Here is a 23,762-nt window from a genome sequence, read left to right as displayed (position 1 = left end):
AGCTGACTAGTGTAATTAAAGTCTTGAAGGCTTTTACCGTGTGTTGGAACTTTATATTTGGCGCAGCCGACAACAGCAACCAGATGTGGGTTACATTCTACCTCGCAAGACGGGACGGCCGCCCCATCGTCACGGGCTATGCTTTGGAAGGTGAGAACTTCGTTGCGGTGCCGGAAGAACTAACTTCACCTGGCCTACTCGAAACCATCAGCGACGTCACCGAAGGAGTTACCGTGAAAATTGACATGGAATTCGCGGAACTTGAATCTATGAGGAAACAAATCGAGAAATAAGTGTGACGCTCAAGGCGACACAGATCGAAACGCTCGGCCGCCTCTCCAAGGCATATTGAGTGCGATGGCACAATTAACGCAAACGCAAATGCAGCAAATGAAACAACAGCAAGGAATTTTGAATATACTTGCCACTGGCGCGACACGTCGAGAGACAGTTAAGCCGGAAATGTTTGATGGTAGCACGGATGGTGCCGTTTCCTGGATTGATTTTGTAGCTACACTGGCCTAGCCAAGCCCGTTTCGCGCGGCACATCAAGAGACGTGCTGCGCATGCGCAAGGATCAGTGATGTCACACGGCTTGCGCACCGGAGCCACCGGACCCGGCACCTCTCGCGCACTCCGCCGCCGCCGCGCGCGACTCACCGCCGCCGGTCTGCGCATTCCAGAGGAGTGACGTCGTAGCCGTGGTAGACGCACTGGCGCCGGCGCTCGCTGTGCAGTCGCCGTCTGACACTGCGCTTGAGCCGCTGCGCTTCTGACTGGCGTTTGCCAGTGTGGTATAGCCATGGAGAAGGAGAGCGCAAATGCTGCTCAACAGCGCAGAAGAACGGAGAAGCTTGAATCATCGGATCCCGAAGTAGTTGCCTGGCAATTAGCGGTTGAGCGTAGAACAATTCCGTTAAAGACACCATAGACGTAGAGGCTACGTGTATACCTAGTCGGGCGGCAAGTGAACTGTGTGTGGTGGCTGGTGACTTCAATCGTGCTCCAGACTCTCTTTGTGTTCCTTTGAAGGACAAGTTTAACCTCGACTTAGCCAGTCTTCCAACAGCACAGACGACCCAATAGGGAAGCACCATTGATCTTGTCTATCAGAGACAGACAGACAGACAACTCCAAATACTGTGTTGGGGCCATAGAGACGGCAGCGTGTTACTTCACTGATCACCGAGCCGTCTTTGTGGCAATAGAGAAGCAACGTGACGTTGAGCAAAAATAAATATACATGTGCCACATAATACGTATACCGCGTGTGTGTCATTGGAGCAGCAGTAAGCATGACAATCAAGCTAATCCTTGACAATCTAGACAACCAGGAAAGCTAAGAATAATCAGCTGAACCTTTGCTAACGCTACGTATATCCTGGCATAGCCGAGCTAAGCCACTGCAACTTTTTTTTTCAGTACGCGTGCGAGCAGAACCACTGGTTAAGTGACTCTGATCGGATACTTCACATGCGCCCGTACCTATGTGGCAACGCTAAAAAGTGGTATGATCTGCGCGTCACAAAACATATGAAAGAATCATGGGACACGTGGAAAAATAGTTTTATTCGGGCATATCAAATGAACCCAGTCCACTTGCGGGACCAAGCAATTTTTTACAAGCAGAGAGACGGCAATTTGCTGGACTATTATTTTGAGAAGAGGCGCCTACTGCGATTGGCGGATCCCACGCTTCCAGATTCCTCTGTCGTGCCACTAGTGATACACGGGATGACAAAAGATTGCCAGCGACAAGTCCAGGTTAAAGCACCGTCCACTTCCGAGGAGCTTCTCTACTGCTTACAATATGTGTCGTTCGAGTCCCGGCCTCGCGAGATGCAACATAAATCGAACAGGGAATGGTCACAGAACAGAAGAGAAGATTATTCTGCCAACAGGAGTTATCACAACCCTAGTCATGGGGACTCCGCTGGGAAGATACTCGGAAAATCCACGAATTTCAGGACGTCTGAGACGCAGGAGACAATATTTCTTGTGAAATCGAACATTTTGTTTGTCCCAATGATCGTGAATAATACGGAGGTGCCCGCGGTCATTGATACAGGTGCCTCGGTCAGTCTCATTAATGAGAAAAGAGTTGACAAAAATGAAATCTTTGCCGGGAGAGCTGTCAAAGTTCAAGGCTATGACGGCAACTGTCGAGAGATAAAAAAATGGACGGATGCAAAAGTGAAATTCAGAGATCTAGAGCTCACCATGAGGAGCCTTGTCATGTCAGGAGTGGAGTTAGATTTCCTTTTATCAAGGCCTGACATGAAACTATTCAAGATGAATATTCTGTGGAACGACATTATCACCACCGAGCATTCCAACCTCATTCAGACGCAAGATAGGTCAGTCACAAGTTCCCACGAGGTTTCGCTGAAATTCCCAGAACTTCTGTATGTCGGCACCTATCCCCCCGCAACGACTGCAATCGAAGTGCCGTTCAATCTTCGAGACAAAAGTGTTGTGAGGAAGAAAGCCTATGGGTTAAGCCACGAAAAAAAAAGTATGGCTTAAACAGGAGCTAAAGGAATGTTGGATTCTGGTATCATCAGACCTTCTACCTCTCCGTTTGCCTCACCCATTACCATAGTGCCAAAAGACGACGGATCCTATCGCTTGTGCACTGATTACCGGCTTATCAACCGGCAAACAGATTTGTTCCCATTCCCGATGCCACGAATCGACGAAATAATTGACGAGACCGGTGGGTGTCAATGGTTTTCCAGGATAGACCTATGTAAAGGCTATTGGCAAGTACCACTCAAAGAGGAAACTAAGATGTTCACTGCGTTTTTTACACCTTTCGACATCTACGAATATAACCGGCTGCCATTTGGGTGAAAAAACTAAGGCGCCTGGTTCCAGAAAATGATGAACTCTGTTCTCCAAGAATTTAATGGCAAATTTTGTAGTCTGTATGTCGACGACATACTCGTCTATTCAAGAACAAGAGATGACCACATTAGTCATCTATCAATGGTTCTAGATGCATTGAGCAGGGCACAGCTTAAGATCAACTTAAGAAAGAGTGAATTCTTCTCCCAGAGGGTTGTTTTTCTTAGCAGGGTATTTGATGGGAAGACAAAAAGTACCAAAGAAGAAAGTGTCCAGCGCATCAAGAGTCTCGTCAAGCCCTTTGATCTGCACTCTCTTCGAGTATTTTTAGGCCTTGCCGGGCATTTCCGGGCCTTCATAAAGGATTATGCAACAAAGACAAAATGTCTCACTGCCCTTACCCAAAAAGAGGTGCCATTTGTGTGCTCTGAAGACTGCGAGCGGTGTTACGCAGAACTTGTTGAAATTATTTCTTCAGACCCTGTCCTGACGCTCCCAGACTTTAACCTGCCATTTGAACTGTACACTGATGCCTCTCATTATGGTACAGGAGCCGTTCTTTATCAAAGACCTGTCAACAAGCCTGTTGCGAAACAATTGCAAGTGATAGGATATTTTTCTTACACATTTACCAAGGCCCAAGCAAACTATGCTACAACGGAAAAGGAAGCATTGGCTGTAGTTATGGCGCTCAAGTATTTTAGAAGTTATTTGGAAGGAAGAAGCTTCAAATTGTTTAAAGATAACCAAGCCCTGACTCACCTTTTGCAACTCACTCAGCCAAAAGGTAGAGTGGCAAGATGGGTGAGTGAAATTCAGCAGTACACTTTCGAGGTAGCGCATCGCCCTGGACAAAAGCATCAGGACGCAGATGCTCTGTCTAGACTTCATGTACCAAGAGAAGTTACCCATGAAGAAGTGAATATGAGCAAATTGTGGGAAGGAACGCAAGACCTGAAGATGCAAAACGGGAAGCTAGAAGTGCCCGAAACAGCGATACCGACCATACTGCGACTCTACCACGACAGTCCGGAGTCGGGAGGCCATGATGGATTCACTAAAACATACAGAAAGCTAACGCAAAGATTCACTTGGAAAGGCATGAAGACAGATGTCGCTAACTACATAAAAACGTGCCACAACTGCCAACTTTGCAAAGCTAATTTCAGACCACGTGTAAACAAAATGGTCACTCCAGAATACTCGAATGTGCCCTTCGAAGTACTACATCTCGATTTTGCTGAACTCAAAAAGAAGGGTGAGGGGGTCAAAAAGACGCAAGCATTCCTCGTTGCAGTGGACGAGTGTACGCGGTTCGTGGCTGCTAAAGCTGGCAGAGAAGATGCGAACTGTGTAACTTCTTTTCTAGAGAGGGATATGTTCTCCAATGTTAAGGTGATCGTTGAGGACAACGGACCGGCATTCCGAAGCGAAAAACTTCGCTGTTGGGCTGCAGCAAGAGGCGTCGAGCTGCGTTTTCCAGAACCTTATCAGAAATTCGGGACTTAAAGACATTCCTATCTTTATACCCCAACTTCAAAGGCGGGTGGAAGTGCGCTCTGGAAGCAGCTGTTCGTCACCATAACCGATCTCACACTGCAGCATTGGGATGTAGCCCTTACTTCGCCGCTTTCCAAAAACCCTGTTGGTTACCTGCGGACAAAGAACTCGATATAGTTGACAAAATAACACTTTGCGAAAAGCAACTGGATTTGAACCAGAAAGAAAAGCATCGTAAAACTATGAAAAAGAACTTCGACAAACGTCACCAGTACACGATACCCAATATTGAACCAGGAGATATGGTGCTGGTTCGAAAGGGCTTGGATTCAAAATGCCCCTTTATAGGCCCATATTCAGTATTGAAAACAGTGAAGCACCAAGGGATTCTCAAGACCGTGTATTATCAAGGACCCCGAGGAAACACAGAGGAGGCCTCGATTGCTAATATCCTTCAATATCATCCCAGGAGAGATGATAATGGAAGCCCGGGAGGATGTAGTGATCCTAGAGGAACAGACAGCGAAGATGACAAAGAGGTGGAAGAAGAAGAGAAGGAAGACATGGAGCACCGTAATGGCAGCTGACTAGTGTAATTAAAGTCTTGAAGGCTTTTACCGTGTGTTGGAACTTTATAACTAACATCACCATTGACGAACAATCCCAATGCTTCACATCTGGCCTCGCTTTGTTTTACGTGCGCTTGAAAATCATTGTTTCAGGACACAAAAGCCCTTTCTAGACACAAATGCCAAACTACACGCGAAATAATTGAGGCATTTCACATAAAAAGACGAGGAGAAACTTGTGTTAGCCAGGTATCAATATTTAGTTAGACAGTAGTAGCCCCGTTTACATGAATGCGACAGTGGCGCATCGCATTTCCAAGCGCATTTGGGAAAGGCGATGCGACGCCGTGTAGCGACGTTGTCGTTAGAGGCCCGCCCCCCTCGGCTCTCGCTTGCTTCTCGGTAGCGTCTTCGCGGTTGTCATCGAAGGTATTGTTAGACGCCCCCGCCTCCGTTCTTCCCTCTCAGTAGCGTCGCCTCTCAGTAGCTTCGCGGTTGTCATCGAAGGTCTTGTTAGGCGCCCCCGCCTCCGTTCTTCCCTCTCAGTAGCGTCGCCTCTCAGTAGCTTCGCGGTTGTCATCGAAGGTATTGTTAGACGCCCCCGCCTCCGTTCTTCCCTCTCAGTAGCGTCGCCTCTCAGTAGCTTCGCGGTTGTCATCGAAGGTATTGTTAGACGCCCCCGCCTCCGTTCTTCCCTCTCAGTAGCGTCGCCTCTCAGTAGCTTCGCGGTTGTCATCGAAGGTATTGTTAGACGCCCCCGCCTCCGTTCTTCCCTCTCAGTAGCGTCGCCTCTCAGTAGCTTCGCGGTTGTCATCGAAGGTATTGTTAGACGCCCCCGCCTCCGTTCTTCCCTCTCAGTAGCGTCGCCTCTCAGTAGCTTCGCGGTTGTCATCGAAGGTATTGTTAGACGCCCCCGCCTCCGTTCTTCCCTCTCAGTAGCGTCGCCTCTCAGTAGCTTCGCGGTTGTCATCGAAGGTCTTGTTAGACGCCCCCGCCTCCGTTCTTCCCTCTCAGTAGCGTCGCCTCTCAGTAGCTTCGCGGTTGTCATCGAAGGTATTGTTAGACGCCCCCGCCTCCGTTCTTCCCTCTCAGTAGCGTCGCCTCTCAGTAGCTTCGCGGTTGTCATCGAAGGTATTGTTAGACGCCCCCGCCTCCGTTCTTCCCTCTCAGTAGCGTCGCCTCTCAGTAGCTTCGCGGTTGTCATCGAAGGTATTGTTAGACGCCCCCGCCTCCGTTCTTCCCTCTCAGTAGCGTCGCCTCTCAGTAGCTTCGCGGTTGTCATCGAAGGTATTGTTAGACGCCCCCGCCTCCGTTCTTCCCTCTCAGTAGCGTCGCCTCTCAGTAGCTTCGCGGTTGTCATCGAAGGTATTGTTAGACGCCCCCGCCTCCGTTCTTCCCTCTCAGTAGCGTCGCCTCTCAGTAGCTTCGCGGTTGTCATCGAAGGTATTGTTAGACGCCCCCGCCTCCGTTCTTCCCTCTCAGTAGCGTCGCCTCTCAGTAGCTTCGCGGTTGTCATCGAAGGTATTGTTAGACGCCCCCGCCTCCGTTCTTCCCTCTCAGTAGCGTCGCCTCTCAGTAGCTTCGCGGTTGTCATCGAAGGTATTGTTAGACGCCCCCGCCTCCGTTCTTCCCTCTCAGTAGCGTCGCCTCTCAGTAGCTTCGCGGTTGTCATCGAAGGTATTGTTAGACGCCCCCGCCTCCGTTCTTCCCTCTCAGTAGCGTCGCCTCTCAGTAGCTTCGCGGTTGTCATCGAAGGTATTGTTAGACGCCCCCGCCTCCGTTCTTCCCTCTCAGTAGCGTCGCCTCTCAGTAGCTTCGCGGTTGTCATCGAAGGTATTGTTAGACGCCCCCGCCTCCGTTCTTCCCTCTCAGTAGCGTCGCCTCTCAGTAGCTTCGCGGTTGTCATCGAAGGTATTGTTAGACGCCCCCGCCTCCGTTCTTCCCTCTCAGTAGCGTCGCCTCTCAGTAGCTTCGCGGTTGTCATCGAAGGTATTGTTAGACGCCCCCGCCTCCGTTCTTCCCTCTCAGTAGCGTCGCCTCTCAGTAGCTTCGCGGTTGTCATCGAAGGTATTGTTAGACGCCCCCGCCTCCGTTCTTCCCTCTCAGTAGCGTCGCCTCTCAGTAGCTTCGCGGTTGTCATCGAAGGTATTGTTAGACGCCCCCGCCTCCGTTCTTCCCTCTCAGTAGCGTCGCCTCTCAGTAGCTTCGCGGTTGTCATCGAAGGTATTGTTAGACGCCCCCGCCTCCGTTCTTCCCTCTCAGTAGCGTCGCCTCTCAGTAGCTTCGCGGTTGTCATCGAAGGTATTGTTAGACGCCCCCGCCTCCGTTCTTCCCTCTCAGTAGCGTCGCCTCTCAGTAGCTTCGCGGTTGTCATCGAAGGTATTGTTAGACGCCCCCGCCTCCGTTCTTCCCTCTCAGTAGCGTCGCCTCTCAGTAGCTTCGCGGTTGTCATCGAAGGTATTGTTAGACGCCCCCGCCTCCGTTCTTCCCTCTCAGTAGCGTCGCCTCTCAGTAGCTTCGCGGTTGTCATCGAAGGTATTGTTAGACGCCCCCGCCTCCGTTCTTCCCTCTCAGTAGCGTCGCCTCTCAGTAGCTTCGCGGTTGTCATCGAAGGTATTGTTAGACGCCCCCGCCTCCGTTCTTCCCTCTCAGTAGCGTCGCCTCTCAGTAGCTTCGCGGTTGTCATCGAAGGTATTGTTAGACGCCCCCGCCTCCGTTCTTCCCTCTCAGTAGCGTCGCCTCTCAGTAGCTTCGCGGTTGTCATCGAAGGTATTGTTAGACGCCCCCGCCTCCGTTCTTCCCTCTCAGTAGCGTCGCCTCTCAGTAGCTTCGCGGTTGTCATCGAAGGTATTGTTAGACGCCCCCGCCTCCGTTCTTCCCTCTCAGTAGCGTCGCCTCTCAGTAGCTTCGCGGTTGTCATCGAAGGTATTGTTAGACGCCCCCGCCTCCGTTCTTCCCTCTCAGTAGCGTCGCCTCTCAGTAGCTTCGCGGTTGTCATCGAAGGTATTGTTAGACGCCCCCGCCTCCGTTCTTCCCTCTCAGTAGCGTCGCCTCTCAGTAGCTTCGCGGTTGTCATCGAAGGTATTGTTAGACGCCCCCGCCTCCGTTCTTCCCTCTCAGTAGCGTCGCCTCTCAGTAGCTTCGCGGTTGTCATCGAAGGTATTGTTAGACGCCCCCGCCTCCGTTCTTCCCTCTCAGTAGCGTCGCCTCTCAGTAGCTTCGCGGTTGTCATCGAAGGTATTGTTAGACGCCCCCGCCTCCGTTCTTCCCTCTCAGTAGCGTCGCCTCTCAGTAGCTTCGCGGTTGTCATCGAAGGTATTGTTAGACGCCCCCGCCTCCGTTCTTCCCTCTCAGTAGCGTCGCCTCTCAGTAGCTTCGCGGTTGTCATCGAAGGTATTGTTAGACGCCCCCGCCTCCGTTCTTCCCTCTCAGTAGCGTCGCCTCTCAGTAGCTTCGCGGTTGTCATCGAAGGTCTTGTTAGACGCCCCCGCCTCCGTTCTTCCCTCTCAGTAGCGTCGCCTCTCAGTAGCTTCGCGGTTGTCATCGAAGGTATTGTTAGACGCCCCCGCCTCCGTTCTTCCCTCTCAGTAGCGTCGCCTCTCAGTAGCTTCGCGGTTGTCATCGAAGGTATTGTTAGACGCCCCCGCCTCCGTTCTTCCCTCTCAGTAGCGTCGCCTCTCAGTAGCTTCGCGGTTGTCATCGAAGGTATTGTTAGACGCCCCCGCCTCCGTTCTTCCCTCTCAGTAGCGTCGCCTCTCAGTAGCTTCGCGGTTGTCATCGAAGGTCTTGTTAGGCGCCCCCGCCTCCGTTCTTCCCTCTCAGTAGCGTCGCCTCTCAGTAGCTTCGCGGTTGTCATCGAAGGTCTTGTTAGGCGCCCCCGCCTCCGCTCTCGACGATCCTGCGTTTACATGCTCCGCGAGAGTCGACTCGCGCCCGTAAATCTACCCTCGCCTGGCGCATTAATGCAATGCGCCTTCCTAGCGTATTACCGCTGTTTACATGAATGCGATGCGCTAGAAATGCGATGCGATGCGACACTGTCGCATTCATGTAAACGGGGCTAGTGAATTTCAATATTTGCTCATTACGTGCGTCAGTGCTAAGTAGTGCTTTTTCTTGTTTGCATTTTTGCGGCTTCACCATATTCTGATTTGTTTTATCTCTAACTGTTATCCTGTTATCCTATCACCCATATATGTTGTTCTTTCCAGTAAAGATTTAGTTTTGAGTTAGCGCTTGTCCTGTCTTCTTCTGCCACCATTCGTGTTCTTTCGCGCTTAAACCAAGAATATGTAACCATAAAAAAAGTGAGAGATACAAAGACGGTAAATTGAATGCAAAGGATGAAAACAAAGAAGACCACGGAGATTTGTAAAAACGGCACGAAAGAAATCGGGGGAGAAAGTCTGTACGATAACACGAAGGGCAGTGCCTTGCTATTTGATGCGCGAGCTGGATGCTTAAGAACAAAAATATACCGGGGCAAATAATCGCATCAGGATGAGGTGTGTGTGCGTGTGCTGCAGCAAGAATCCGGAGGCAACTCAGCATATCATAATGGAATGCCGAGGTATCCCGTAGGAAACGTCCACCTTCCAGAAGTGCTGGAATTTAAAGCGGGCGGAAGTATTAACCGGTCAGCAGTCCAGATAAGCAAGAGAGAGTATTGGTGGAAAAAAGCAGGGAAGATATTGATACTACCAGATCTGTTTCAGTTTTCGGTAGTGATACAAGGTAGCTGCAGAGGTGTTAAGGAAGATAGAAACGATTAAAGAGACATATAGACAAAATGCTAGATTGATAAATATTGTCACGGTGCCACGAGAGGGACAAAGAAGACGATCACCAGCACGACGAAAGACACAACGTAGTGGGGCTCACCTAACGTTCCGCCATACTGGTTGTACCGGCTATATATTCTGCAAAGTAAACACGATCCCATTAAACCTTACTCAGCCCGTTTCTTTTTTTTTTTGGAGATGCTGGGTATTGCACAAGACGGTACACCACAGCGGGCTTGACCTCGGCCGTCCTACCATGCTGACTGACTACCAGGCCGCCGAGTCAAGCACGGCGTCAGCACCCGGTGCATCCGGGCCGTCAGCACCCGCGACACCGCAACCGCCAGTCGTCTTGACCCATCCGCGCAACCTTCTCTGGTAACGGCACCGACAAAGTCGACATCGAAGAATGGCTTTGTATATACGAACGCGTCGCTGCACACAACCGATGGGGCCCAACAGTGATTCTCGCAAATCTTCTCTTCTACCTCCAGGGCACGCACCTGGTACGACACACATGACGAAGAGCTGGCCAGTTGGAACGTATGCAAGCAAAAACTTCGCGACCTCTTCGGCAAGGTCGCTGGTCGCAAGTGCGCCGCTGCGAAAGACTTATCCTGTCGAACTCAGACAGCTACTGAGTCGTACGTTGCGTACATCCTTGATGTCCTAGCTCTTTGTCGCCGCGTCGATTCCAGTATGCCCAAAGCTGACAAACTGAGGCACATTCTGAAAGGCATCGCCGATAATGCGTTTAACTTGCTCGTTTTTAAAGACTGCTCGACGGTAGACGAAATTATTCGTGAGTGCAGACGTTTCGATGACGCAAAAAGTCGTTGCATCGCCGGACAGTTCGTGCGGCTTGACAACAACGCCGCAACGTCGTTGTGCGAAGACGCTCATTCGGCACTTGAATCGTCCACTACGGATAGCGTTGTCCGAATTGTGCGGTGCGAAATCGAGGCTGCGTCGCCATCTTCTTTCTCGCGCCCTTCGGAAGACATTCAATCGACCATCTCCCTCATCCACGCAGTTGTCCGCAAAGAACTGGCCAGCGCAGGAATTCAACCCGTGTGCTCCATATCACGCCCTCCGGTTATAGCCCTGCCCCTCTTGATCGACCTGAACGACGTTTCGACGCTATCGAGATCCGGCCCAATGGCGAACACCAGAGGACAAGCCTATATGCTTCTATTGTAGTGCCATGAGGCACATTTCTCGCTATTGCCGTTATCGTCAGCCCTCGTGTTCACGCTCCACGTTTTACTACCGTCACAGTGACAACCAGCGCCAGCCATTTCATGCTCCAAATGACCCGCCATACCGCGGCCCTTCTGCGTCCATCAGACGCTCGAGCCATTCCCCGTCGCCGCACGATCGTCACTCCCTGTATTAGTGCCTTACTTTAGCACGGCGTGTCGTTTCCTCACACCGTAATGACCATATCGGCTAACAAAACTTACCTTCCGCTCCTGGATTTCGGATTCTGCCCTCAGGTATTACCCAAAGGGATCTGTCTCGCCATACTTTCGCCGTCGCACGAGTACGACCTTTCTTCCCTCTCGCCTCTCCCGCCTTCCTCCAACTCTTCCGCCGCCTGCAATGCTCATTCCGCAACGTCGCGTCCAGCGCACGACGCCATTACCAAGATGATAGCCCTGGATCTTTCCCCCACACAGACCGCCGATCTACGTCATCTGCTCACCTCTTATTCCGACATTTTGACCTTGACGGTCAGCCTTTGGGACAAACCTCCCTTGTGCAGCATCGCATACATACCGGCGATGCACCGCCTATTCACAGACGGCCATATCGCGTGTCACACGCCGAGCGCCGAGTAATACAATAGGAGTTGGATAGGACGCTTACCAAGCGCATTATTGAACCATCGTCTAGCCTGTGGGCTTCTCCTGTTGTCTTGATAAAGAAAGGACACCTGGCGATTCTGTACATATTACCGCCATCTAAACAAGATAACAAAGACGGATGTCTATCCACTGCCACGCATAGACGACGCATTGGATTGACTACACGATGTGACGTATTTTTCATCGATAGACCTGCGCTCCGGTTACTGGCAGATTATCTTCGGCGACATGGACCCTGAGAAGACCGCATTTGTTACGCCAGATGGTCTTTATCAGTTTCGAGTCATGCCGTGCGGCTTGTGCAACGCTCCAGCCACCTTGATGGACACGCTCTTGCACAGCTTTAAGTGGTCTATATGCCTTTGTTACCTCGACGACAAAATCGTGTTCTCACCGACCTTCGCGACACACCTTGAACGCCATTCGTCTATTCTTTCCGACTTCCGGTCTGCTGGGCTACAATTAAATACTTCGAAGTGCCACTTTGGCCGCCGCCAAATTACTATCCTCTCGGTCATCTCGTGGACTCATCTGGCGTCCGCCCGATCCCGCCAAAGTTCGTGCTGTTCTCGATTTTCCTGTGCCGACCTGTGCCAAAGACGTCCGCAGCTTTGTAGACTTATGCTCTTATTTCCGTCGATTTGTCAGAAATTTTGCGTACATTGCTCGGCCTCTGACTGACCTTCTGAAGAAAGGCGCCCCCTTTTCAAGGGGTCCTGACCAAGCTGCTGCCTTCCAACGCCTTATCACCCTGCTCACTACTCCGCCAATTCTTACTCACTTTGACCCATCTGCCCCAACAGAGATCCGTACAGATGCTAATGGCTATAGAATTGGTGCTCAGTGTCAATGTGGGCATGACAAAGTTACTGCGTACGCAAGTCGCCTGCTTTCACATGCTGAACTCAATTACTCCATTACAGAGCGCGAGTGCCTCGCACTCGTATGGCCAGTGAGCAAATTCCTACTGTAGTGAGTATGTAGTATGGCCAGTGAGTAAATTCCTGCTGTGGTCGACCTTTCACTGTTACCACGGACCATCACTCTCTCTGTTGGCTCTCGACACTTGAAGATCCAACTGGGTGTCTAGGTCGCTGGGCACTACGTCCTCAAGAATTCACCTACACAGTGGTCTACAAGTCCGGTAGACTACACCAGGATGCCGATTGTTTGTTTCGGTACCCCGTCGACGCTCCAGACTCCAATGATTCAACTGCTGGAATATTCACGCTCTCCACCTTCTACTGCATCGGCGAGGAGCAAGCGCGTGATAAGTCCTTGCGCTTCCTCATCAGCCGCCTCCGTTCTGACCCGTCATATCCCTCGCTTAGCTTGTTCCTCGTTTCGGACGGCATCTTATACCGGCGGAATATGCGCACAGAAGGACACGAACTGCTGATAGTCGTTCCCTCTCATCTCCGGGAAACTGTACTCGTGCAACTCCATGATGGCCCCATTGCTGGCCACCTGGGTGTTTCCAGAACCTACGACCGTGTCCGGCGACGATTTTTCTGGCCTGGACTCTACCGTACCGTGCGACGTTATGTCGCTGCTTCCGAACCATGCCAGCTTCGTAAGAAGCCTGCTTAATAATTTGCTTCCGTCTGGAACCCTCCAGCCAATTTATATACCCGCCGAACCGTTTTATCGTGTTGGCCTCGACCTGTTGGGCCTTTTCTCTACCTCCAGAGCTGGAAATAAGTACATAGCCGTTGCAACGTATTATTCAACCCGCTACGCCGTCACATGAACCATCCAGACCAGTTGTGCTACCGACGTCGCAGACTTCCTGCTCCAAGACGTCATCTTGCAGCACGGAGCTCCTCGCCAGCTTCTCAGAGGCTCGGGCCGCTACTTTTTATCTTGGGTTATCGAAGATCTACTTCGCTCTTGTGCCACGAAACACAAGTTCACGACAGCATAGCACCCTCAAACGAACGGCCTCACTGAACGCCTGAACCGAACACTTAGTTACGCTGTTGATGTGCGTCTCCTCAGATCATCGTGACTGGGACGCTGCGGTCCAATTTGTGACGTTCGCCTACAACTTGTCACGTCACGACACCGCTCTCTACCCCCCCCCCCTTCTATCTCCTCTTTGGCCGTGACCCGACATTGCCTTTCGACACGCTCCTGCCCACTGCTCTCGAGTCCCCGTCTGAGTACGCTCGCGAAGCCATAGCTACAGCCGCCCAGGCACGCCAGATTGCCCACAGTCGCCTCTCTGAGTCACACGAAAGACAGAAGTATCTTTATGACAACCGTCATCGTGATGTCCAGTTCTCTAACGGCGACCTCGTCCTCCTTTCGACTCCTTCACGGCGTGTGGGCCTATTGGAAGAAACTGCTATACCGGTACTCTGGCCCTTACCGCGGCGTCCGACAGCTCAGTCATGTCACCTATGACATAGCTCCAGCCGATTCTTCCCCGTCGTCCACGTCATCTGATATCGTCCACGTGGGTCGTCTCAAGCCATACCATGCGGCCGCCATCTAGAAGGCGCCGGGTCGGCGCTTTCGCCACCGGGGGGGGGGGGGGGGGGGTTATGTCACGGTGCCACGAGAGGGACAAAGAAAACGATCACCAGCAAGACGAAAGACACGACGTAGTGGGGCTAACCTAACATTCCGCCATACTGGTTGTACCGGCCATATCTTCTGCAAAGTAAACACGGTCCCATTTCACCTTACTCTACCCGTTTCAATATCGATAGATTAATTGGTTGGCTCAATCGGGCTGGTGACTACATGTCGCCGCCCCGTTTTGAAGGGGGTGTCAATAAATCTCGTCCAACCGAGTGTAGCACGAAGCCGCCAAGGATGTTCTTGAGAAACCTTGCCCTCCTGACTATATCAGATGGTAGAGCCCTGGAAAGGCTAGGGTTCGATCTCCGGACCAGGACGAATTTGGGTGCACTGGGTGGTCGAAATTACGTCGTCCCCGTTACGTAGCTTCTGGACGTTACACCCCAGTAAGTTGATTTTACAGCGAAGCTGTTAAGGGCTCACTCTTCGATGATCGCGTCCAGCAATAGAAAAAAAAAACTCTCATTGGCCGTATGCTGTATGTACGAGTGAAAGCATGCGACGGACGCGCGCTTTCAAGGGGAGCGAACGCACGGCGGAGAGCAAACGCGGCTTCCCAGTGGAAGGGGAGCGGTGGGCATCAAGACACCCTAGACTGTGCGTTCCCGCTCTCCCACTGCGGCGCATGCGCGCAGTCCTGCCGGCCTGTGCCGCCGACTCTCTCTGGGCTCTCGCCTGCCTCCCCCTAACAGTGTCGACAACGGTGTTTAGCCGTTCCGCCACATAGCCAGCGTTTTGACAGTGGTTGTGTGCGGTCACACAAACAACGCGCACAACACAAAGCGCAAAACCGAACGCGCGCGGCATTGGTGACGTGTTTTTGAAGAACGTGCCAACTTTTGCCGTACACCCTTTGGCGGTGTACCGTAGCGACCATAAGGCCATGGTCCCTGTGGTCACTAAATAAATGAAAGCCACCGGATCATATATATTTCTAATTCTTTAATAGTTCAAATAATCAATTACACCATCACATCTTTATGTTCATAAGTGGAAATACATAATTCCAACCGTTGTACAGCTTCGCTGGTCTTCCACTGCACCCCTGTGGAAGGGCTGATAGTTTTTTTTTTCTTATGGAACTTCCGGCGAAATAAATAATGGTTGTCATAAAAAATATTACTAACGTGAAATATTTTGTAATCTTGGGTTGTTGCTGCTCGTGCGGAAAATTAAACCCAATTTAGAGATTCGCGTGTGCAGGATTGCCCAGCAAGAGTTGTATCGTAAAATGTCTGCCTAAGAAGATTCAGTCACTTTGATGCGCAGCCTATGAAAAAAGGTCCCCAGGGGGGTATTCTGTAAGAGTCTGCCTAGTGGACTGTCCACTTCGGCCATTGGCTCCCGCTTCACGATCGCGAATGATACTGGTTGGCACCTTCGCGCTCGTGAAGCGGGAGCCAGTGGCCGAAGTGGACAGGTGGGCTCTTACAGAATACCCCCCGCTCCCCTGCACCGTAGCTGCGGAAAGTAGTGAAGGACTCGATCTGCTCTACCCGTGGACGCAGGGACGGTGATGGTTCTGGTGGTCGCGTATTCTGGCCGCTGCCGCATCAACCCGGACAATGTGGCCACCTCAGTGGTGGACGCACTTGGTGACATGACCACACTGGCCATCCTGGCTGGGTTCTCTACACTCCTATATGGACACATAGGTGAGTATGTGCATTTTGCTATCACAGGAAACGCTTCTGATGACGAAATCATCGGGGTGGGGAATTACCCTTGCTATAAGCAGCATTTCCCTAAAGGCGGAAGGCTGTTAAAGATTCTTACTAAGGCCGATGCACACCCAAGTCCGACTGAACACTCTTCATGCCCGTGAACAACTGCATTGTACTATCGGCCAGAAAAGTAAACGGACCACGGCTCCGGCGGCCAAAGCGGCTGCCTGGCCACAACGGAGCGCTGCTATCTCGTTCCGCTCGCTTGGGTCGAGAGTGCCTTGGGTGACGTTAAGCTTCACCCTCACCCTCGCTCGGTGTCTTGTCACGCTTGATAAAAAGCGTAGTGCGTCGTCCGGTTGCTCTGCTGGTAGCGGTTGCGATGAAAGGGACCGGGCACAGCCGTATTCAACACATGGCGCTGTCGCGCAGTAGCCCACGGCCGCAGGAAGGTGTTCAAAGTGCACAGCAAGCTTCGCCGGTGCGCAAAACACGTGACACCATCTAACTTCGCTAACTCGCTGCACGAAGTTGGGACGGCAAGATTTTGAGCGCGTCGTCAGCGCGTCCCCATCTGCTGGTTTTAAATTCCGTGTCCTCCTATTCTGGCTTCATCTTGCCGTAGAGAAACCTGTTCTCGCGTACAGTTTCCAGTAATCTCCCTATTGGAATCTCCCTAACGATATAGCGAGCGCGCACGCAAAAAGCCACGGAGCGAAAAGCGGACGGCGCCGTCACCACGGGAGTCAAAGCCGGGTGCAATCCGACGTAGCTACGACCACCATGCCTGCGTCGCTGATTGGTCACGTCTGCTTGCCGCAGCCGGAGAACGTCGCAAAAATGGATCTTGGATCCATTCTCTGCACGGCAAGGAAACCTTGACGCGTGTGAGCACAACCGACCGCGCATGTCAGCCTGAGAACGTCAAACGGTGAACGGCAAGCCGCCGTGCCGCTAACGTGAACGTGTCTTCATCACGCAGGCGTCAAAGAGCGTGCGTCAGCCGCTGCTGCGGCGCCTTGCGCAATGTTGCCTACCCGCCGCGGTGGCTTAGTCAGCTAAGGCGTTGCGCTGCTGAGCACGAGGTCGCGGAATCGAATCCCGGCCGCGGCATTTAGATGGAGGCGAAATGCAAAAACGCCCATGTGCTTGCGTTGTAGTGCACGTTAAAGAACCGCAGGTGGTCAAAATTACTCCGGAGCCCTCCACTACGGCGTGCCTCATAATCAGAACTGGTTCTGGCACGTAAAACTCCAGAAAGAAGAAGTAATGTTGCCTAAACTCGAGCAGCAAGGGACGTAGGCGACAGACACTACTATAAAAGGTAAGGTCAATATAGGCAAAAAAGTTGTCGGAGTTTCACCTGAAAGGCGAAGCATCAATTGCGATAGCAAATTTGTAGAGAGCTATACCAACACCACCTAGAACTAGAGAAGGCCAGTGCAAGTCCTCCTCTCCACGGCGCTACGTCACCGAAGTGAGACATGCGGCCGGATCGGCGGGATTTCTGTCACAGCGCCGGCGCAGCACACGCAGCTGCAAAGACAGGCGCGATTTGGCTTGGCTATCGAATGGGGCCAGCACGCGCGTTGAGAAAGGAAAACTGTTTATTGAATGTGGTATCCATGAGGCTTTTTAAAAAGAAAAACATAGGAAAAATTATATACACGTCTATTCGCATCATCGCCCAATTATGTGGTGCAGTACTGAGAGCAGAAATTACTAGATAATGCACGCCCGAATGCAAAGAGTGTTGATGCTAACAGCGTCGGCTTCAGCATCTGGCAACGTTGACACCATTTCGCTGCGACGCTGCTTTTTGTCGTCGGTGTCTTTCTTTGCACTCAGTAGCTCAGCGGTACAGCACAGAACTTTGCTGCCGTGCCGTCGAAAATGCCTGGGTGCTGCTGCGCACCAAACTGTCGGTCAAACTATGCGAACGAACCGCGAGCGCGCGTGTACAGGTTTCCGTCGGACCCCGCACAAAATGCAGCGTGGACGAAGGCTGTGCGACAGGAAAACTTCGTACCTACGAAGTACACAGTGGTAAGCACATGTTCCCTTTTGCTTTTCGCGGTCGTCCTTCTCGTGAGAGCAAGGTTTAGTTGATTGTATTGCGTGATACTTGTATCTCTTACGACGCGCTATACACTTCAAGGAATGAGAACTGAACAGATACTGTTTCAGTGTAATTTTGTTATGCGTTCGTGCTTTGAAGTGTATAATGCAATGCATAGGCCTCAGTTGCGTGTCTGTCTAATCATAAATTTATTTCGCGCAATGTGTTCGACAGTAAAATTGACTACATCAAACAGACGCTGTACAGGGCGTAGTTACGATATATGTGAAGCGTCCGCCATGTATCCAAGTGCAGAATTAACGATGGCTCGCGGCATAACATCCCAAATCGAGATTCGCACAGCGTTCTTCATGGCTGTGTCGTGGTTGCCGTACTGAAGCAGAGATATAAAGCAGCAACTGCCTAAGTCTGTACAAGCGGCTTGCTATACTCGCAGACAACTTTCTGTGGCAATGAAGGGAAAGCTACGGGCGCGTGGATGCGGCAGCGTTTGACAGTGGTTTTGGTTGCTCGGAACAGACGCTGAATCGACGCAGCTTCCACTGCGTCTGTTTCGCGTTTGCCCAGACGCGGAAGCCGCAAAATAAGTGAACTTTTACACTCAGTGGTGTGTTCTGCCTTATTTAACTGTGGCTCATAAGCAGTTTGTTTTCTCTTTCTCAGTCTAAGCCAACGTGGATTAAAACGCGGGATTCTTTTCAGAAGCGCTCTCACTTGTGCGCGCTTTGCCTCCGTAGCTTTCCCTTTATTGCCACAGAAAGTTGTCCGCGAGTATAGGATCTTATAATTCTGTAAAACGTCACTTTCGTCTTATACCTTGTCCTTGTGCTTGCGTTGCAGGTCTGTGAGCACCACTTCCATGAAAATGACTTCGTGGACTCGGCGAGCTATGCCGACAACATGACTGGAAAAGTAATTGAAGTACGCCTCAAACTAAGGCGATTGAAGTCTTCTGCAATCCCAAGCATCTTTCCCAATTGCCCTGTCTACTTGTCTCGACAAGCAACTAAAGCACGTGAGAGCCTCGAAGAAAAGCGCGCTCGTCTTGATGCAGAGGCATTACAGAAAACTATAAAATTATCAGTGCAGTATCACGAAGCAGAAGAAAAGAAGAATGCCATCGCCAGTTTCGGAGACCTATTGAAAGCAATAGGTGGTCTCTCTCTTACTGACTTCTGGAGCAAGATCGTCACTCAGACACAAGTACTTTTTAGGGGCGAAGCTCCTTATAGCGGCACCCGTTCCGTCCCCGTCGTCGTAGTAGTAGTGTGTAACCAGTAGTGTGTAACCAGTCTGAGAAAAATGAGAAAAAAAATACCGAAGTTGTGTCCGTAGCGCGGAATCGAACCAGGGACCCCTCGCTTCCGAGCGCGCGGCGTTAGCCCACTACGCCACGAAGCGGACATGGACACACGCACCACGATGGCAATAAATACCCAACAATAACGAAAGGCCGCGTTTCTAGCGCGTTTCTAACGCGTTTGTGCTAGCGTGTTACGGCCCGTGTAAGAAGCTGGTGTAAGACGCTGTGGCCTCTCCGCCTTACCTTCAACGCGTTTCGAACGCGTTGCCCAAAGTGGTGGCAAGTCAAGTTCAAGTCGAGGAGCGTTTATGAATACGGGGGGTATACTCTCTCAGCAGTCATGTGATGGCGTCGGCAAACGCGGTGCACGTTCCGGCATGTGTAAATGGCTGCGTAAGACGCTGTACGCTAGAGAGTACTGCACGTTTCTAACGCGTTTGTGCTAGCGTCCCCTTAAGCGGGAGATCCGATGATTCCCTCCGGAGCTTCGCCCACTCATCATCATTCACCCCGTGGATATGCTGTGATTTTTTCTCAACTTCCACAACCAAGAAGCGCCAGTTGTGCATTGGGCGGTGACAGTGTCCTCGGACCTTTCTTTGGCGGTGTATGCCGGTGAAACGAGGTTGGAAAACCTAGGTTCATCTGTGCTTCCCTCGACGATCTCTGACTTCAGAGTGCTTCAGAAAGTTTTGTGCGACGTGGAAGATGTCATGAAGGATTCTTCAAAGAATGAACTTCAGTTAGAGATTCTGCTGAAGCGTATTGGGGTACTCCTGAAGCAACTATCATCATCAGCTCTTCCACATGAGTGGCAAGTGCAAGTTGTCAAATTTGTGACACAGCAGCTTCAAGATCTCCTCAACAAGGCATCAATTTACCTAGCCGACTTTCTCGTGTTCAGTAGCCTTGTGTACACTATATCGCCACATGCATACAGATTCATCAGAAGTACAGCAAAACTGAAGCTTCCACATCCCCTAACAATAAGGGGCATTTGTGCTTCTTACAATGCTAGCCCATCCAGGGAGCAACAAGATGATGCTTTCCTCTTATATGCAGGGAGGCTGGCGTCAACACTAAAAGACCATGAGCGCTTTGTCACGCTTATGATGGACGAGATCCACCTGCAGGCATCCTTTCAATACAAGGGTGGATATGTGACAGGTGCAGCGACAAACAGTGAGAATGCAGCAAAAACAGCATACGTTTTTATGATGCAAAGCTTGTTATCATCGAACAAGGATGTTGTGCACATACTTCCCGTGGCAAAGGTAGAAGCAAAGCAACTGCATGATTTTCTTGATCTGCTGATCAGGCAACTATAAGACATTGGCATACGAGTAGTTGCAGTGGTGTCTGATAACAACTCGATCAACCGAAAGGCAATGTCGTTTTTTGCCGATCCTCCCAAGTTGAGCATTGTTTACAGGCACCCCTCAGACTCATCAAGGCCCTTGTTTTTCAACCTGGATACCGAGCATATCCTTAAGTGCATCCGAAATAACGGGCTGAACCAACGTAATTGTGGAAGATGCATCTTCTTTCCTGGTTTCGGTTCCCTCACGGAAAACCCATCTGTGCTGACAGCTTCCTTTAATACGCCATGCAATTTGCATGAGGGAGAAAAAAAAATGAGCTTTTGCGGCTTGCTCCAACTTTGTCTTTTAAAGCTCTGAATCCATCCAATCTGGAGCGACAGAATGTCAAGCTTGCACTCAGGATATTCAACAGTTCCACTGTTGCAGCACTAAGGAGCACCAAAGTGGCACTTGATCATGCAAATGGTACATTGGAATTTATTAACATTGTTCTGACATGGTGGAACATAGTCAATGTCAAGACACCATTGAAGGGCCAGCGCCTGAGAGACCCTTTTCAAGAACCGATAAGTGCACTCAAATGCCGCCAGATGACTATCTAAACAAGATTGTAGAATGGTTGGACTACTGGCAGAGCTTGAAACATGATGCTGGCCAGTTAACTCGTGAAACACACACAGCACTGCGTCATACCTCACATGCTCTTATTGAGGTGTCAGCATATTGCATTGAAGAGCTTGGGTTCAGGTATGTTTTATTAGGGAAGTTTCAAACTGACAGCTTGGAGGACCGCTTTGGCCGATACAGACAGCTGTCTGGTGCCCAATATCATGTTTCAATACGCCAGATTTATGAATCTGAGCAGAAGCTAAGACTCCAGAAACTCCTTGATCTTCCCAACTTGGATGCCACTTCACCTTGTCTTCCCACCACGGACGTACAAGTCGTCGTCAAACAATTTGATGTTACAGTGACCGATGATGATGTGAAGCAGAAGGAGGCAATGCCACCAGCTATCACATATGTAGCTGGATATTGTGCACACGCTGCAGTAAAAAAACTTGTCTGTTCTTCATGCCAAGAAAACTTGATTATTGAAAATCGGAGTATAGAACTGGAAGATGATGTGTTGATTGCAAATGCAACACGAGGTGGACTGAAATTTCCACGGGCGGTAGCTGTGCATGTTGTGCTCACGATGCAAATTGCCCTTGATAAGCTAAGAAGTGCGAAGTATGCATCGAAATTTTTTGCTTGTGCAAAACAAAAAGAAGTGCTTGTCAGCCTCACAACTTCCCTAATTGACTGTAACGAAGACTTGGACTTCTGCGATGATGGGCACTCGCCTGAAATAGTGCTAAACTATGTTCTCAGTGCTGCTGCTAACACACTGCTCAACAATCTGTGTAAAGTTGAGAATAACAAGCTGGCTGAAAGCAAGACTGCAAAGCGTAACAAAGATGAAGACAAACTGACTGAAAGCAAGGCTTCGAAACGGAAGCTGAAAACTCTTTTAGCATAATCATTTTTCTGAAGGATTCTTCTGCTTGCATGCATTATTATGTGTCATGAATAAATGTGTGTCAAAAGAAAATTGATAGATGTGCAATTGTTATAAATTTCATGTGCTCGGCTGTGAAGAGCCTGGAGAATTATTTTAAGCCTACGTTTTTTAAGAATCCTGAGAATATCCGGCAGTACAATTATTTTCTATATCATCAAAGTCGCAAGTAAAAAAAAAAGATGTCGGAAAAACTGCATGTTGGAATGAAAAACCTTGGAAGGGTATCAGGTGAAGCCAGCTTTTAGGCTGATCTCACTGCGATGACGTCACGGAGCCCTGTACAGGCCTTCTCTAGTTCTAGGTGGTGTTGGCTATACGGAGTAATGATAGTAGCTTTATCAGCTGTATAAACTTGGACATGCAGCAGCACCGGCAACACGCAGAACTGTTGTCGACGCCGTCGGCGTTTTGCCCGCGTTCGCACAAAATGCGTGCGGCGTTGGTGATTGTTGCCGGAGCCTCTGATATAAAAAAGTTGTCGCAGTTTCACCTGAAAGGCGAAGCATCAATTGCGATAGCAAATTTGTAGAGAGCTATACGGAGTAAGGATAGTAGTTTTATCAGCTGTATAAATTTGGAGATGCAGCAGCACCAGCAACGCGCAGAACTGTTGTCGACGCCGTCGGCGTTTTGCCCGCGTTCGCACAAAATGCGTGCGGCGTTGGTGACTGTTGCCGGAGCCTCTGATATAAATAGGCACTTGGTGCCGCCCCCACGGCCTTTCGTGCGTCGGAAGAAGGCGCGTTTGCTCTACATATATGGTGATTGTAAAGGAGGAAGGAGACGCCTACTTCTGCAGCCCTTAAGGGAGCACGGCGCAGAACGCGCGTTTGTTCTCCGCCGTGGGTTCACTCCCCGTGAAAGCGCGCGTCCTTCGCGCCCTTTCACTCGCACATACAGCGTTCGGCGGCGCGCGGCGACGATTTCATCTCCATTGACGTCATACGGAACCTCACGGCGACGGCGACGATGACGGCAGAAATCTGCTTTGGAGTTTCATATAATTGATTTAGCGTGGAAGCTTGGGCGTGTTGGTGATTCATTGGCAAAAACACAGCGCAAAAAAGACACGGACACGAGAGAGCGACACGCACACAGCGCTGACTTCTCTCTTTCAAGTCAGCACATTCGAAATTAGTTAAAAGAGGAATCATTAATTTGTGCCTGGTCAATGCCCTCAGAAGGTCATGTCCCCATTCAATGCAAGTATTCAATTCCTTCCCTCGTCTTTCACTCGACGAGGGAACGCACTTTAGTTCTTCTTAGCCAATGACCACCTTCGACCGATTCGCCATATCCCGCACATGATGTGCCATCGTTTCCCGCCGGGCTCCTCCTCCAATCTTGCCTGGTCGCCCCCGAATACAGGCAGCGGTTGACACCTTGGGAACCGAACGTTGATGTGGCTCCCACGCGATTGCTAGACGCTGGCCCTTTGCAAGAGTCGCCTCTCCGTAGCGGTCAGTTCGAGGAAGCCACCATTTCCAGGAAGGGCCGTGGCTGTTGTCTCGAACGGGGCTCCAGGTTGGCGCGTCGGCGCCGGGCCTCGTCGTAGTTCGGGCGGCGCTGGTAATTCACGGAAACGCACAAAAGGGCGACGTTGCCGTTTCAGCTACGCACGAGGTCGAGGACCCATTGCAGTCTGGGGGCTAATTGCTCATCCATCAGTCCCAGGTGA

The 23,762-nt window shown here is 50.8% G+C and overlaps 1 protein-coding gene across 4 annotated transcripts in view; it reads left to right on the top strand.

The window, feature by feature from the left end:
• The window catches only part of LOC119462597 (solute carrier family 41 member 1), a 540,896-nt gene that overhangs the window by 149,378 nt on the left and 367,756 nt on the right, over positions 1-23,762 (top strand). For all 4 annotated transcript variants that reach the window (XM_049672773.1, XM_049672774.1, XM_049672771.1 and 1 more), the window contains exon 4: positions 15,660-15,806. In XM_049672773.1, coding sequence (XP_049528730.1) covers positions 15,660-15,806 — 147 coding nt within the window. The remainder of the gene's footprint in view (positions 1-15,659; positions 15,807-23,762) is intronic.

The sequence above is a fragment of the Dermacentor silvarum genome, chromosome 8 (genome assembly GCF_013339745.2).
Source record: "Dermacentor silvarum isolate Dsil-2018 chromosome 8, BIME_Dsil_1.4, whole genome shotgun sequence".
NCBI classification, from domain to species: domain Eukaryota; kingdom Metazoa; phylum Arthropoda; class Arachnida; order Ixodida; family Ixodidae; genus Dermacentor; species Dermacentor silvarum.
This window is presented reverse-complemented; position numbering and strand designations above follow the sequence as displayed.